The sequence below is a fragment of the Ochotona princeps genome, chromosome 17 (assembly GCF_030435755.1).
Source record: "Ochotona princeps isolate mOchPri1 chromosome 17, mOchPri1.hap1, whole genome shotgun sequence".
In the NCBI taxonomy this organism is placed as follows: domain Eukaryota; kingdom Metazoa; phylum Chordata; class Mammalia; order Lagomorpha; family Ochotonidae; genus Ochotona; species Ochotona princeps.
Window position 1 is genome coordinate 33,745,777 of NC_080848.1, and position 17,231 is coordinate 33,763,007.

Here is a 17,231-nt window from a genome sequence, read left to right on the forward strand (position 1 = left end):
TTACACCTTGCCAGGGCAAAGGTGTCAGACAGGCTGCGGTCCAGCTGGCAATGGGGAAGAACATGAGGAGGGCACCTACCTGCAACAACCCCAACCCAGGTCAGGGACGGGGGCAGAGAGGAGGTCCCTTGTGCCCCGCCCCAGGCCTTCACCCAGACCCAATCTGAACAAAAAACCCAGCAGCGGCCATCCTGCCGATCTCCATCTCCGGTGCTTCCCTGGCCTTGCAGAACTCCCTCCCCTCCCCTGCCTGGGTCCTCGGGCCCCTTACGGGGGCGGTGGTAGCTTCAGGTCCAGCAGGGTATAGGCAAAGATGTTCCAGAAGACGGCGAACAGCACGAAGACGGCGTACATGGCCACAAAGATCCACCACAGCGACTGGTCCTGCAGTCTCTGCTCATAGTTCCTCAGGACCACCACACCCAGCGTGATGCCCACGGCCACGCCGCCCAGGTGGGCCACGAAGCTCGGGTGAGGGCACGGGGGATAGGCCGACGGGTGGAAGCGGAGCCACACAGCCCGCCCAAACTCCATGCTCACTGCAAGGGAGGAAGTGGAGACAAGTCACGGGCCGGGGAGGGGCTGACCATGAAACAGCCAAGAAGCCCACCCATGCGTAAGGTCGCTTCAGAGAGAGCAGCAGCCAGGGCAGTGGGTAAAGCTGGGGAAAACCTCCCGAAATGAGGTGGAAGCTGAGCTGAGCTTAGAAGATGCAGGAGGCCCTGGAGCGCGTCCTAGGCCTCAAGGACAGCTTGGACAGCAGCCCACAGGGCCTCACACGCCATGCGCCCACCGTGACTCCTGGGCGCTCAGCCTTCCGCCTGTCCAACTGCTGAGCAGCAAGGCCAAGCTGCAGTGAGGAGCTGTGAACAACCACCAGCCTGTGCGCCTAGCTATGTACCTACAGTCTCTGAGGTGCTTTCAGCGCAGAATCTCAGACTTGAAGCTTGTGGACAGGAGGGACAGGTGGAGAGAAGACAAGGATGGAGCAGAAATGCCGTGCAAACGGCTGCAGTGCCTCCCTGAACACATCCCGAAGCGTCCTCAGGCCAATCCACCCTCCTTTTGTGAGCACCCTGGGTTGGCTTGTCTCAGCTTGGTCCCTCATGCAAGGACAGGTGCATGCATACAGTACATCTGGCTACTGGCCACTACAAGAACACAGAGAGGGTAGGGGCTCTGTATTCATGTCTCAGACAAGGAAACTGGGGAAAATTTGAAAGAAATGCCTTTGAGTGGACTTCTGTACTAGCTCCATGACTGCCTAATTAACCACAGCACCCCTCTTTACTGTAACCATTCTAGGGATCTCCACTCCCCTGGGAGGAGGCTCAGGAATGTGCCCTGCAACTCCAGGGATGACCAATAGATGGCGGGAGAGGAGCACTGGGGATGGACACTCAGCATCTACTGTCCTAGTCCTGGGGCATCTTTCTTGCCTCTTTGGCTGGGCCTACTGGCTGAATAAAGAAAGATGCAGACAGTGGGTCCCACTTGAAAATCAACCTTCCATTTCTACGATGCTTAGTCTTGGATTTCTTCTAAGAATACACACACACACACACACACAGACTTGTGCTTCTTTCTTTTCTGAGATAAGCAGACACAAAAGCTCTCAACCCCTGCCCTGTTCCCCCAACAACACACACCCAGCAGTCTCCACTCTGCATCTGGACTGGCCTCCCAAACCTGCAACTGACCCAACTCCACCATTTGCAGCCCTCCATCCGGGACAAAGCTGCTTCCCTTAGCTTCTGAAACCCAGCACGGTGATCTTGACCTCTGTGGCCGCACTGCCCTTTCTGTCTATGCGTGAGCACATGCAGTCAAGCACCTCACCCGTCAGTTTGGCACCCCTCTCTGTGTCCTCACCCGGGGATGCACCTCACCCTCTTGCACCTCGTCCACCTGCAGCTATCCTCTGGGTGCTGGCACTTCAAAGTCTTCCGGGGGAACTGACCTCTGCCAACTCGGACTTGCCCCAGTACAATCTCTGCACAGGGGCTCACGGGTTAGCTATAGCTGGTGAAGCTGCTTACACTGCAGCATTCTCTGTATGTATACACGTGCCCATGTGCCTGTCTCATACACACACATACACACCAGGGACGGGTGTCAGGTCAGCATTTGGAGCACTGGTTGAGACGCCAATTGGCACGCCCGTGCTGTATCATGGCATGTCTAGGTTGGAGTCCTAACCTGAGTCCTGATTTCTGCTCCTTACCAACACACTCCCTGAGTCCCTGCACTGACTCCCTGGCTCCTGGCCTTGGCCCTAGCTGGGGAACCCAACTCGCATTTGGGGAGTCAGCTAGAGGACAGCTCTACTCTGCCTGCCAGTCTCTCAAATAAACAGAGAGGACATCTTTGAAACAGGTGAATTCTAAAGTCCAACTCTTCTGACCAAAAGGTTAAAACAATTTGTCCTGATCTGAGTGTTGGTGGCTGATCATATTTTTGTGTGTGGATTCTCTGTCCCTGCATCTCACACATCACTGGTGCCTGCCTGCCTCCCCTCCCTCTTTACTGAGCACAAGCCCCTGAAAGGCATGGGGTATGACATCTCTGCATCTCCAACTGGCGCTTGGGAACCAAGCTTCCTCCCTCCACCACCTGCCCTGTGGGTACTTACTACAGATCAGGGCCACAGCCATCCGCAGCAGCTTGAACTGGCACTTCATGCCCGACCAGTTCTAGGGAAGAAAAGGGTTCAGTGAGTGCAGTGGCAGAGCACGCTGGGGCGGGACTCTGGTCTCTAGGAGATACTGACTTTGAAAGATATTTCATCCCCAAGAAGTCCTAGGTATCACATCTAGGTACCCACCTGGGTGCCTTGGAGACTTCAGGCAGTGCTAAGTTGGCTGTTGTCACCAACGCCCTTGAGCCAGGGAGGGACAGTCCATGCCTTCCCTTCAGGCCTGGGCAGTAGCTGAAGGGACAGTCCATGCCCTCCCTCCAGGGCAGCATCTGAGGGTGGCACGAATTGCCAGGTACCACGGCTCTCAAGGGATCCAGGACAACAAACCAAGCCACGTTGACCCAGGTGGGTGGGCAAGATGAATGAACTCTAAATCCTGCACAAGAGGCTTGGATATTTGAGACCGAAAGCTCAGGGGTCAAGTTCACTGTTGACAGTAAGAAAAGGCACAGGTGGCTTAAACTGTGAGCCAAAGACTGGGCGGGTGAGAGACTCAGCAAGACTAGGAGAGGTGGATCTGAGTTTTGGGGTGGCTTCCACTTTTAAGTACAACTGTCTAGAGATGGGTCTGTCAGGCAGGTGATCAGTGCCCCCCTTGTGGAGGGCTCCCAGCAGGATCTTGGAAGCTCTAGGGGACAGGGGGTTTGCTCTGGGGCAGAGTACAGAGGGAGGCAGATGGCTTTCAAGCCATCATTTCCCTAGCAGCTCTGAAAACCCCAGCTCTGCAAAGCACGTCAACGGAGTACAATCACTGCCCTTACAAAAGGATCTCTCATTTGACAAAAGACTTCTCCACGGGTTGCCTTTGAGGGGCACTCTGGCGGGGCATTCAAAGCAGGGTTCCATTCATCCAGGAGCCCATGTCAGCTTCGGTGGCTGCGAGGGACCTAGCCTGCAGTCTCTGGAGCACATCAGCCACCGGGACAGAAGCCCCAGGCACAGCCGGCAACTTCTGTCTGCCCCCTCCCTCTCTGACGGCCTTTGTGCCTGGCCCGGGCCCAGCTCCAGGGCATGTCTCACATGTCTTTGAGGTTGCAGGGACAGACGGCTGCACTAGACAGAGGCGGTGAATAGGCAGTGTGTACTGTAACATCTACAAAGGCTGCAGCCCAGCAAGCCGGATGTGGGGAAGCCACCACACAGGAGAGCTCTGGGAGAAACCTGGGCTCCCTGCAGTCTTGTCTCTCCCTGTTGTTCCCCTATGACTGGCAGCCCTGTCTTCAAGAGAAGTGGACGGCACATGGCCACTCTATAGGCAGAATGCCTCAATTTTTTTTGGCCAGGCGGGGGGTTGGGGTAGGGGAAGGCAGAGGCAGAGTTACAGAGAGACAAAGAGGGAGGTTCACTTCTGAAATGGCCAGAGCTGGACCAATCTGAAGCCAGAAGCTTCTTCTGGGTCTCCCATATAGGTACAGGAACCCAAGCTTTTGGACCAACCTCCACTGCTTTCCCAGGCCATTAATAGGAAGCTGAATCAGAAGTGAAGCATCCAGAGCTCAAACCAGCACCCATATGGAATGCTTAGCTGTGCTCCCTCAAGTGTTCCCCCTACCATCAGTCTTAATTCTTCGAGGGACATCTGTGCTCAGTGCTCACAACAGCAACCCGAGTGTCCATCAAAGAACGAGTGGCAGACCATCGAGATCCGGTTCAGACGCAGGATGGAATGGGACTCGATCTTAGCAAGAATGTGAACTCGGGCCCAGCAGCATGGCCTAGTGGCTGAAGTCCTCGCCTTGAACGCACCCCAGGATTCCATATGGGCGCCGGTTCTAATCCTGGCAGGTCCACTTCCCATCCAGCTCCCTGCTTGTGGCCTGGGAAAGCAGTCGAGGACGGCCCAATGCATTGGGACCCTGCACCCGCGTGAGGGACCTGGAAGAGGTTCCTGGTTCCTGGCTTCGGATCGGCGTGCATCAGCCCGTTGCGGCTCACTTGGGGAGTGAATCATCGGACGGAGGATCTTCCTCTCTGTCTCTCCTCCTCTCTGTATATCTGACTTTGTAATAAAAAAAAAATAAATCTTTAAAAAAAAAAAGAATGTGAACTCAACCCAGACTACAGCGCAGATGAATTCTGACCAGACTCTAAGGGCTATAACCCAGTCACAGACACGCAGGTCATGTGTGCTTGCACCCACATGAGCAACGCAGAGTGGTCAAGCCCTGGCCGATGGGAAGTAGAATGGTGGGCCACACAGGCGGGGGTAGAGGGGAAGCAGGAGCCACTGCGGAATGGAGGCAGAGCTTCGGTCAAAGGGTCCGAATGGATGGTGGGGATGGCCACACATTATTGTGAATGCTGGGGCCAGTGAGTTAAGTTGTTTGTTTCCCGGGTACTCCCGTTTCCCATCCAGCTCCCTTCTAATGGCATGGGAAGAGCAGCAGAAAATGGACCAAGTGCCTAGGCTCCTGCCACCCCCAAAGGAGATCCAGACAGAACTCCTGGCTTTAGCCTGGCCCAGTACTGACTGTTGCAGCCATACTGGGAGTGAACCAGTGGGTGGAAGATCTATCTCTTGTACGCTTTTTCAAAATAAACAAATCTTTAAAAAAAAAAAAAAAAGAGGGGAGGCCTGGTGCAGTAGCCTAGTAGCTAAAGTCCTCGCCTTGAATGCACCAGGATCCCACGTGGGTGCCAGTTCATATAATGGCTGCTCCATTTCCCATCCAGCTCCCTGCTGTGGCCTGGGAAGGGAGTTGAGGACAGCCCAAAGCCTTGGGATTTTGCACCCGTGTGGGAGACCTGGAAGAGGATCCTGGCTCCTGACTTCAAATCAGCTCAGCCCTGGCCATTGTGGCCACTTGTGGAACAGCAGACAGAAGATCTTTCCTCTCTGCCTCTCCTTCTCTCTGTGAATCTCATTTTCCAATTAAAAAATAAATATTAGAAAAACCAGTGCAAATGTTCTCAGTGCCACTGAACTGCATGTATACTACCGGTATGGTAAATTTTACATTATGTGCATTTACAATAGTAAGTAACACAAGTGACACAGCACAATCCTAACATCCCCTTTCCTTACAAAAGCCTCGGAATAGCTCATCTCTTTCCCTGTGCTCTCAACAGCATTATCAGGCAAAGCAAGTCACCGTGAGCGGATGTCCCTGTGTACACCTCGCTCAGAGCTCTCCTGGGGCACAGGACGGGGGACGGGGGAAGAGGAGATGGAGAGAGGGAGAGACATGGGGCAGAAATCTTCCTTTCATTGGTTTATCCCCAAATGGTTGCAAAGGTCAGGGGCTGGTTCATACCCAAGCCAGAGACTCCATCCAGGTCTCCCACACGGGTGCATTTGCAGAGAGCTAGATGGTAAGAACAGCAGGGACCAGAACCAGAGCCCAGATGAGACACCAGCACCCCAGGCTTCCCCTGTGCCATCACCACGGCAGCACCCAGAGCGATTTTCCACATGCTGACTTTGAAGGACCTTGGAGAGGGCCACAAGTTCCTGGTTTCATGGCAGCAACCTGCAGGCCAGAGCCTGGAAACTTCTGCCTGGCCTGGAGTGAGCCAAACTGATGCAGCCCAGCCCTGCTCGGAAGGAGAAACTGAGCAGCCAGGAGAACGAGTCCAGGGTCACCGGGAGTCTGTAGCAGCTGGGTAGCTCTCCAGGCCAGGCTCTGCTTGCCATGTTTCAGGGGTAGGGTCACACTCTATGCACCTCTGCTGCCTAACCCGGATGGCTGACAGGGCTTCCCCCAAGGCTGAGTGTGAGTCTTCTAGCAGCTAAGGGGTTAAACCCGACAGTCACCCCTCCTGCCAGCTGCCTCCAGTTCTGGGATGCATTATCCGGGCCAATGAGAGGAGCGCAAGTGTGCACGCTCGCACACAACACGCACACATGCCAGTCCTGCTGCTGCTCTCTACTGGGACAGGCTGCAGGATCCCTGGGGAACACAAACCCTTCACAGCCTCTTTCCTTTCTTTCTCTCCCAGAACTGCACCAGCTGTGATGACCACCTGCCCAAAGCAGACACACCCAGAACCAGGCCCTCGGCCCCTTCCTCACCCCACCACTTAAAGCACAGAGGCCAGAGCCCGGGCAAGGAGCTTCCGTCCCAACACGACTTGAAACAGCCAGGGTAGGAAAGGTTTCTCTTCGTGAGAGATTTCAGGAGACCCCAAGGGTGGAAACGCGAAAGCGTGGTACAGACACAGGACCAGGCAACTGGCTCTGCTTGCGGAAATTCTGATGGCAGACATTTTAGAGCAACACATACCATGTGGGGCACGGCATAAGTAAACCTCTTGCACAGTTAAAAATGGAACTCTTGGCCCCAGCAGAGGGCAATTAATAAATTATTCAACTCTCTGGGTCTCTGTACTTCCAGTGTTTAAAAGAAGTGTGGCTCATGCGTCTTTCTGCAAAGCAGACCTTGTTAGAGTGTCTTCTGAATTCAAGGCCTCTTCAAGCTGTTTGAAACACCATTATGTTTTTATGAAAGACAAGACCTATCTTCCCTTAAGAAAAAGTCTCTTGTTTAAAAGCTAGTGCTGAGATGGGGCTGGTGTTGTGGTAGAGTAAGCTAAGCCTCTGCCTGCAGCAAAGCATCCCATATGGCACTGCTTTGAGTCCTGGTTCCTTCATTTCTGATTTAATTCTCTACTTACGGACTGAGAACGCAGCAGAGGATGGCCCAAGTCCATGGACCCTGGCACCCATGTAGGAGACCTGGAAGATGCTCCTGGCTTCCTTCTCTCTGTAACTCTGCTTTTCAAATCAATCAATCCTTTAAAAAAACAAGTCTGCCCTGAGAACAGAATCGTGCAACATTTACACATGCCTGAAGAGAAAACCAGAGCCAAGCCCGGCACAGTAGCCTAGTGGCTAAGGTCCTTGTCTTGCACATGTTGGAATCCCAAATGGGTGCCGGTTCTAATCCTGGCGGCCCCGCTTCCCATCCAGCTCCCTGCTTGTGGCCTGGGAAAGCAGTCAAAGACAGCTCAAAGCCTTGGGACTCTGCACCCGTGTGGGAGACCCGAAGGAGGCTCCTGGGTTCAGATCGGCGCAGCTCCAGTCATTGCGGCTGCTTGGGGAGTGAATCAATGGAAGGAAGACTTCCTCTCTGTTTCTCCTCCTCTCTATATGTCTGACTTTCTTGACTGTTCTCTGTATAGGTCTCTGGCAGAACCGACCAACAATTTTGTACACAAATGTGTGGAGAAGCACGCGGGATCCCACAGGCGGGTGGGGACAGCCGATGGAAGGCACTCTCGTGTCCCTTTCCTCAGGCCTTCCTTGCTGCCACAGATGAGAGAACTGAGGCTCTGGAGGAGTTAGGGGTGACAGACTCACAGCCATGAAGATGGTGATGACGTGCTCAAGCCCAGGGGTCCTGACTGCCCCCCTGCCTTGTCCCCCCGCCAGGGGCGGGCTTTTCCTGCTTTATTCTTGGAGGCGGCACTTCACCATGGACCAAGCCCCACACCCACACACCACGTCCCCCTTCTGGACTTCTGCCTCTGCAGTTGAGCCATACGAGACTGCGGTGTTGACGAGTCCCTGAGTGACAGTCATGGTTGAGTCGTAAGCAGGCAACTTGCTCAGACTGGGCCGCAACGAAGGGCAAGCAGCCTGTGCCTGTGCCGTGAGAAGACGAGTGCTTCCTTTCATGCCATCATTCAGCAGCATCAGTTCTGGGGAAGGCCAGGCCACACGGCATGCCCTGGGGCTACCAGCTGCTTACTCCTGGGTAGGTGAAGCCTCGAACTCTCAGATAGGCCTGTTCATCGCACAGTCTCACACTAGAAGATGCCAACTGGAACTCTGCCGTGGCTTCCAAACCCACCTGTGCCCCACCCTGGGCCCTGCCCCAAGGTGTGCCCAGGCCAAGGGAGCTCACAAGGATGGCAATACAGCTTCCCTTCGAGGGGGGCAGACGACAGAGCACCTGTGTGGATGCCCTCTATCGTACAGTTCCCCACCACCAACAGTCTTGTGTGTGTTGGGGGTTGGGGGGCATACACGGGAGGAAGAGGCCTTTCCTGCCCGGCTGAGAGGAACTGGGGCAGGGGGAGGGGTAGCAGGGGAGGCAGAATTCGGAAGAAAAGCTTCGGCTGGGGAAAGATGTGTCTCTGATAGCAATGACCCATTTAGGAGGACCATGTGAGGCAGCAGCAGGCCGGTGGCGTGGGTGGGAGCCCCCAGGCTCCGGACCCTGTGCTGACACCCCCTGAGCGAGCGCTTGCTCATGCAGCGCTACCAGAATTCAGCTGCAGGTGTGGCCGCCCAGGCTCTGCCCTACCTCTCCTGTTCTCTCAGTGGACACAGAGGGCTGGGAGCTGGGGCAAATCAAGAACTCAGACGTATCAAGGACTTCAACAGCAGCCTGCCTGAGCCCCTACCCAGCCTCCGGCTTACCCACTACAGCAGACAGGCAGGTGGAGGACGGGGTAAGAGGAGGAGGACCCCAAAGAGAAGCTATGCCTTTTCTGAATCCTTTCTTCCCCACTGTCCCTTCTTTCCTGTACTAAAAGTTGGGGTGCCTGGCACTCTGCCAGGCTCTGGGGATACAGGTGAGCAGGGTCTGGAGGCTCCTAGGCTGGTTGGGGGCATAAGGCGAGGGCAGCCAGGTACCACCTGGACTGTGCCTTTATCTTCAGCCTTCCTCCAACCCCAGGGCCCTGGCATTCTCTCCGATGCATCCCAGTCGCTTCCCTGGTGCCCTTGTCTATTCTGAGTCCAGCCTGCCTCTTTGCTGAGGATCAGGGAATTGACACTAAGCATGTGTTGTCACGTCATTGCACTTATTGCACATCAGTCCATTTCACAGATGAGACACTGAGGCACACAGCAGTGAGGTAACTGGTCCAAGGTCTCGCACTTCAGGAAGCGTGACGCACTAGGCATCATCGCTATGCTCTCGACTGTTACACTTACCACCCCTTTTTCTGAAAGGCAGCAGGGAGAGAAATCATACAGTGCTTGCCTCCCAGGGCAGGAGTAAAACCCTTGAATGGCTGAAAAGAGGTGGGAGTTCAAGCTCTGACTTGGTCATAGACTTAAACGTGATTTTGGATACATGACTTAACCTCTCAGAGCTTCCTCTCCTATTTGGTGAGATGATCTTTAAGATCTTTTTCCCCCCCAAATGAAGAATGCAGAGCTGCAAGGGGCATGCCGGCTGAGTGGTCAGACTGTAATGCCTCTGGAAGTCACTGGCCAGGAAAGAGGAGGGAGAAGGACATTTACCGGCCAAGCCGTGACTATTGAGACACACACTGCAAACAGAACAGATCCATCAGAGAAGTGTGTGTGTGTGTGTGTGTGTGTGTGTACAAACTGTGCCACCAGCTGGGTCAGCCTGGTGGGTCTGATGGCCTAGGAGGAAACGTTCTAGCACATGGACACCCAGGCCCAGGGATCGCAGTCGAATAGCACGAGAGAGATGTGTTGGGGACAGGGTATGCTCACCATGACGATGTTGGCCAGATGGGCAGACACAAGCGCATACACCCCTCCAGAAGAGCCCACGACTGGTGCAGTCATGTCAGCCACGGACACCGCCAGGGACCCTGGTACAGAAAGACACAGAGAGGGAGGGAGACTTCTAAGAGACTGCTGGACTGTGCTCCCTGACCACACCCCAGGCTTGGATTTTACAGGCGCTGTGAGAAAGGCCAGAGTGAGATTCCACGGTGCCTTGGAGATTCCGAGGAGTTTCCTAGAGGAACACTGGTTGGCTAAAAGACGCGTTGGTGTCAATCATCTCATAACATGGATGGGAAACCAGACACAATGAAGGGAAGTGGCCTTCCCCAAAGGAGACCCTAGACTAATATCTGGGTCAAGCATCTCACCCTCCTCAAGCGGGTTTTTTAAAAATGTAATTATCTATTTTTATTGGAAAGGTAGATTTACAGAGGAGAGACAGAAAAATCTTCTGTCCACTGATTCACTCCTCAAGTGGCTGCAATGGCTGGAGCTGAGCCGATCTGAAGCCAGGCACTTCCTCCAGGTCTCCCACGTGGGTGCAGGGTCCCAGGGTTTGGGCCACGCTCCATTACTTTCCCAGGCCACAAGCAGGGAGCTGGATGGGAAATGAAGCAGCTGGGACATGAACTGGCGCTCATATGGGATCCTGGTGCTTGCAAGGTGAGCACTTAGCCACTAAGCCATCATGCTGGGCTTTCAAGCAGGTTCTAGAGCACTAACCAGCATGGCGGCAACAGCAGAAACATATCCCTGGGGGTGCCTTGTGTCACACACTTCTCCCTTCAACTCTCGATAGCCCAGTGGAGACGCAGGCAGAAGGCTGGAGCCCCTGCTGGGAAGAGCTGAACTCAAGGCAAAGAGCCAAGCAGCTCTCATCTGCCGGGTCACTTCCCAGATGCTCATAGCAGCTCAAGCTGAGAGCCTGTAATTCAGCCGGGGTCTCCCACTTGGGTGGCAGGGACCCAAGTCCCTGAGCCATTTTCTGTTGGCCCCCAAGGGTGTGCAGAGTAGCTGGAATCAGGTGCATGGTGGCGATGGGAATCCTGAGCAGGCTCTTCACTGCCAGGCCAGATGCCTTCCCCGTCATCCATGTTACTTGACAGCACACAGGGAAGTTAACCCTGTGCTCTTCCTCACCCCTCTGCTCACTGCGCCTGGAAGCCTCACCCCCATCTCACTGCAGCCAGGCTGAAGCACAGAAGGCCAAGAGTGGGCATCCAGGGAGGAAAAAACGTCCTTGCAAAGCGCCTAGGAGGAAGGAGATGATGTCATGCTCTCCTGGGGAAAGGAGTGTGGAGGCCTGCCTGCTGAGGAGGAGATGGCAAACTTTTGTGCTGGAAGGGAAAGCTGGGTAGAGAAGAGATGGGAAATTTATTGTTCTGGTCTCATTTAAGTGTGATCAATGCTCTGGCTTCCAGGGAAGGACACAGGAGACTAAAAATAACCAGGAGGTAGAGCCCAGGGCTGAGAGGCCAGGAGGAGGATGGCCAGCGGGGAAATGCCCGCAGGCGTGAGGGCCAATTAGCTGCCAGAGAGAGGAGGGACAGCAGGAAGCAGCCTGCAGGTGCAGTATCTGTGGAGGGGGCATGTGAGGGCACCTGAGGACTTGAAGTGGAGGCCCTTCCACTGGAACCAGTCTAGCCAGCCCCCACCTCACTCAAGGCTTCTTTGTTCATGGAGACCCCTCAGGGGGAAGAGAGCCCCACGACCAATCCCTGGGGATGGGATGGGAGGGGAGGGGATGGAATCTCCCTGAGAAAAAAATCCAAGCCATCCCCAGCTCAGGCTTCCCATGTCCTTCTGCCCTCCCAGGGCCACTATAAATCTTTCCTCTCTTCATGCTTTTCTCTGGCTTTAATTAGATATTGATCTATTGTCAGAAAACTTTCTTTCACTTTCTTTTTTTAAGGCCTGGCTGTGGGGTCAGCCATATATAACAGGGGAGGGGGGAATTCCAGAGAGGCTCCAGGGAAAGGCAGTGGGAGCTGCATGACAAAGGGTTCCCATGCTGGCCACAAGCAGACAGGGTTTCCCAGCAGCTGCACAGAGCAGGGCCTGGCCTCCCCTATGTGTGCACACCCATGCAGTCCACACAGAGCTAGCTCTCCTACCCCACCCTGGGCTGACCCACCAGGAGGGGTCCCTGCCAGGCTCCAACCCTGCCCACACACTGACCCTTCACTCACCCCAGCAGAGTTTGTTGTCTTGACCTCAGGCCCAGGGGCTGGCTTAAATGATAATGGCAGGAAAAAATACACAGAATGGGGCTGTGGCTGTATACTTGTGTGACCTGGGGCACAGCCTCCGGATTTTTTGGGCTTTAGTTTTCACATCTGGGAGATGAGGTCAAAGGTTTTCCAAGTTTTGAGCACTAGCGTTACTTTTTCTTTTTCAAAATATTTATTTGACACACAGAGAGATCGCCACCCATTGGTTCATTCTCCAAGCGCTCACCACAGCTAGGGCTGAGTCAGAGCCTGGAATTCATTCTGGGGCTGCCCTGTGGGTGACAGGGGCCCCACCACTCACTGCCTCCAGAGGCACACCTTAGCAGGAAGGCAGAACTGAAATCAGAGCCGGGACTTGAAGTCAGGCAGTCTGATATAGAATGGGAGCTTTCCACGTGGCATCTTACACTGTGCCACACGCCTATTCCAGAACTCTCTTCTCCAAGGAAACCCTCTGGAGACGCCCCAGTCCATGGGGCAGAACTCAGGGAGTTGCTCTAACTGAAAGAAGATGGGGGCCCGGGGAGCAGAATTTGTTGCACACAGGGGGGACCTTAAATATCCCTTTGCCATGAAGGAGGCCAATGATCCAGGTCTTCACAAAAGAGCCAGGGGCTGGGGCTCAGTTCCTGGCCCCACACGCTCCACAGGCCCCACGTGTGTAGTGGGAGACCTCCTGCTGTTTCTGCAGTTCAGCCCTGGACCAGAGGATTAGGGGAGATCAGAGCCATAGCTGGCAGGGTGGGGTGCCGACAGAAATACAGCATAGAGCATGCCCAAGGGTGGGCAGGGCCGCTGCACAGAGCTCTTCTGTACCTAATGGACAACTGCCATAGGCCAGCAGGATGTCCACAGAGGCCGTGGTTGGGTGCGGAGGACTAAGAGAATGGCGAAGTATATTGCTACGCCACACTTCTGCAACATGCAGACCAACGGATGGATTCTACTTAGGGCTATGCATTCCTTTACCGACCCCCTTCCCCCCCAGAAAAAGGCCTGACTCCAAGGCAGTTAGTAGATCAGCTGGTAACTACTATGATACATAGGTGTGGTAATTTCAGCCTGGAAAGCTTTCAAGCAGGTGCTCTCCAACATCTTCTTGGGCCAGCAAAAGGAAAAACCCTGAATAAAAATCCAGCAGAAATCCTATCTTTAAGTAACGTAACTTTACTCCTGTATTCTTCCATTCATTCTATGAATATTTATCACCTAAGATGTGCTGCACTGTGTGCTATGCTCAGGGGATGCACTCCTGTGGCTTAAAATCAGAATCATCTACAACAGAAGCTGGGGGAGGAGTCCACGATCTGGTCGTTGAGGCACGGAAGGTGTTCTTGCTTTGGAGCTGTGAGCTGCAGTCATGCTCGCTGGCTTCAAGACACATAACTCCCCCTCAGCTCAGCCACTCCTTGGCTGAGGAAATGGAGTGAGCTACCTCACTCCTCTGAACCCCCGAGGAGTGGGGTGCTGCCACCCACACCCCAGGGCTGCTATGATGAAAGCAGGTGATCACATCAGTGAGCCTTCTGTCACGTGCCTGGAGCACAGCAGGTCCTCAGCAGGGGCTTCACTGCCATGGTCCCCAAAGGTGAACGGTTTGGAACACTTTCACCACAGAGGATCAGAGGAGGGTCAAGGACCTACGGAGGCCTCCTGCGGCTGTTGACAATAATTGACTTCCACAAGAGAACAGGTCCCCCACTTTACTCTGCTCATGCTACGGAAGTGGTTTAGATCCCAGATCTCAGACTGAGGTGCAAGCCCAGCTCTGGCCTTGACAAGTGGTGTCTTCATAAGCAGGTCCTCTCACCTCTAAGCTGTATACACGCCAGGTGGATGGGGGCCATGTGGGGTCCATATAGACCCACACAGGATGGGCACTGATAACTCCGGGCTGGCCTTCAGGCTCTGACCATCTGCAAATGGGCATCCCTCTCCAAGGAGGCACGCCAGCAGATCAATCAACTCAGCCTTGGGTGATCAATGACGTGCTCCATGGTGACCAGAGTGACCTCCTACCTCAACTGATGACTCAGAAGGGTGTGCCTGAGACAGCCTCACCCTGCTTCTGTCTATGCCTGTCCCCACTTGGCCTACACTGTCTCCCCACTGCAAGACACCTGGTTTGGACAAGATCTGAGTCATTTCACATTGTATTTCAGATGATCAGCACTCCTCGCCTAATGGGACACAAGCAGTGGGCGGCACTATGAGCTGAGTCATCTCCCGGTTCCTCGCCATTTAACATCTGGGACTGCGGCCACCGAGGTAAGGGAACATGCAGCAGCTACCAAGCCCCAGACGCCAGGCCCAGGGAGCTGCATGGGGTGCCTGCGCAAGTCGGGCAAATGGAGACAGTCACTAGGCCGTGGCTGGAGAATATGGCCATGGGAATTTGGGGGAAGAGGCCATGGGCGATGTCCAAAGTGGCAGAGGTGGGAAGGCAACGGTGCTGGGGTGGGGAAACTTTCTGGGCTGGAGGATCGCAAGGCAGACTGTGTGGGGGCAGAGACGGTCCCTTCGCTTAGGGATTTCTCAGTCCCCTTTGGAGACTCGCAGGGTCTCTGTTTACAAGGCCGGCACTGGCCGGCTCTCGCGATGACAATTTTAATGCCAATCAGAAAGGATTAAGATCTTACTTAAACACACACACAAAGCTCCCATGGGCCCGGCTGTCAAGCTGAAGAGCTGAGGTGGCAAACCTTGCTTTAAAAAAGCCAGCATGGAGCTGCCAGTGTCATGATGGAGCTCCCTCTGTGGGGAAGCCCAGGGGCTGGAGGGGTGGAGGAGGAGAGTTTATTTCCACGTGGAAATCTCCCTGCTTTGTAGCTGGTGGCCCTGGGGAGGGGAGAAGGTGGTAGGCGCTGACCACCTCCCACAACCCCAGTGTGTCCACTCAGCCAGAGGCCCCCGAACTGGGAAAGCCAGGATCTCCTGTTAACAGCGAAGGGTACAGGGCTGCCCCAGGCCTGGGAAGCATACAGGTTTTACCCAAGGTTGGGGGGCTGATGTCTCAGTCCACCCTCCCAACAATCCCACAGGCAAGTCTCCCCAGCCCCTCCTTCTGGGAGTTAAGAGAGGCCCAGGGCCTAACCCTAAGGTCACCTGATAACAGCGTGACAATAGGGAAACAGAAATTCAGTCTGCCTGTCCATTCTATATCCTGTTCTCTCGGCCCTTGTACCCCCAGATGCCATTCTCTCTGGGTGGCAGCCCCCTTTCCAGCCCTCGGGATAACCCCAGCCGGCAGGAGCTTTGATAATGGGGCTCTTCTATGTGTTCTGGAAGCCTAGGGTCTGGAAGCCTAGTGTCAGTCCTGGGGAACTGACACTACAGACAGAGGACTAAGGACACCCACCTACCTGCAACCACGCCAGCCACGTAGACAAGCCCGATGCGGGCGGCTCCATGCACCATCTCCAGGGGCACACCCACCAGCAGCTGCAGTGCCACGTTGAGGCCCAGGTGTTCTATCCTGCGACACAGAAACCACATTCCTTCACTTGTCTGCTCCATGAATGCTCCATACTGGGGTGCTGGCAGCATGGATGCGGACAGCACCAACTCTACCTCTGGTCTGGGGCAAGGAGGGACAGGCAGATGGATCACGTGGGTAGCGGAGTTCCTCCCAGCTGTGACACGAGCAGCACACAGGACGGGGGTGGGGACCGGTAGTGTCTGCCACTGCCACTGCCACTGCTACAGCGAGCGGAACGAACCAGAGTCAAGACACAAGGAAGTGACCTGTGTAGGTCATACAACCAACCGGTGGCCGGCCTGGGACCACAGCCCAGGTCACTCATCTGCCAGGCCAGCTCCCTCCAGTAGACCATCTGGCTGCTCCGCTTCTCTGGTGTTTATAAGACAAAGAGGCTCTTGAGACAACTACAGTGAGTGCTGTTGCAACACAGGCATCCTACTTGGGGGCTGATTTTAGACAGTGACTGCCCCTGCAGTCCAGCTCTCTGTTCATGGCCTGGGACAAGCAGCAGACAATGGCCCAAGTGCCTGGGCTCCTGACACCTGGAGGAGGCTCCTAGCTCCTGGGTTTGGCCTGGTCGAGCCTTGTCCATTGCGGCTATCTGGAGGGTAAACCAGAGCATAGAAGACCTGCCTCTCTCTGTCTCTTCCTCTCTCTAACTCTGACTTTTTTGTTTCCCTCTACTTTTTTTCTCTCCTTTTAAGATGTATTTATTTTTATTGCAAAGTCAGATATATAGAAAGGAGAGATGGAGAGAAAGATCTTCTGTCTGATGATTCACTGCAAAAATGACCACAATGTCTGGAGCTGAGCCTATCTGAAGCCAGGATTCAGGGACTCTTCCATGTCTCCCACGTGGGTGCAGGGTCCCAAGGCCTTGGGCTGTCCTCAACTTTCCCAGGCCATAAGCAAGGAGCTGTATGGGAACCAGTGCCCATATGGGATCCCGGCGTGTTCAAGGTGAGGACTATAGCCTCTAGACCACCGCGCTGGGTTTGGACTTTCTGGTTTTTTAAAAGATTTACTTATTTTTTACTGAAAAGTCAAATTTACAGAGAGGAGGAGAGACAGACAGGAAGATCTTCCATCTGCTGTATCACTCCCTTAGGGGCCGCAATGGCTGGAGCTAAGCTGATCCGAAGCCAGGAGCCTCATGCTTCCTCTGGGTCTCCCACACAGGGTGCAGGGTCCCAAAGCTTTGGGCCATCCTCAACTGCTTTCTCAGGTTACAAGCAGGGAGCTGCATGGGAAGCGGGGCTGCCGGGATTAGAACCGGCGCTCATATGGGATCCCAGGAAGTGCAAGGCAAGGACTTCAGCTGCTAGGCTTTCATGCTGGGCCCTAACTCTGACTTTCAAAAAAATAAATAAATAAACAAACCTTACA

General features: G+C 54.5%; 1 protein-coding gene across 1 annotated transcript in view; it reads right to left on the reverse strand.

Moving 5' to 3' along the window:
- Positions 1-17,231, reverse strand: part of RHBDL3 (rhomboid like 3) — a 43,483-nt gene continuing 26,252 nt past the window's right edge. The window contains exons 6-9 of the mRNA XM_004593878.2: positions 15,727-15,839; positions 10,116-10,216; positions 2,633-2,693; positions 1-539 (exon numbers count right to left, since the gene is read on the reverse strand). Of these exons, the coding sequence (XP_004593935.1) occupies positions 268-539; positions 2,633-2,693; positions 10,116-10,216; positions 15,727-15,839 (547 nt within the window). The 3' untranslated portion in view covers positions 1-267. The remainder of the gene's footprint in view (positions 540-2,632; positions 2,694-10,115; positions 10,217-15,726; positions 15,840-17,231) is intronic.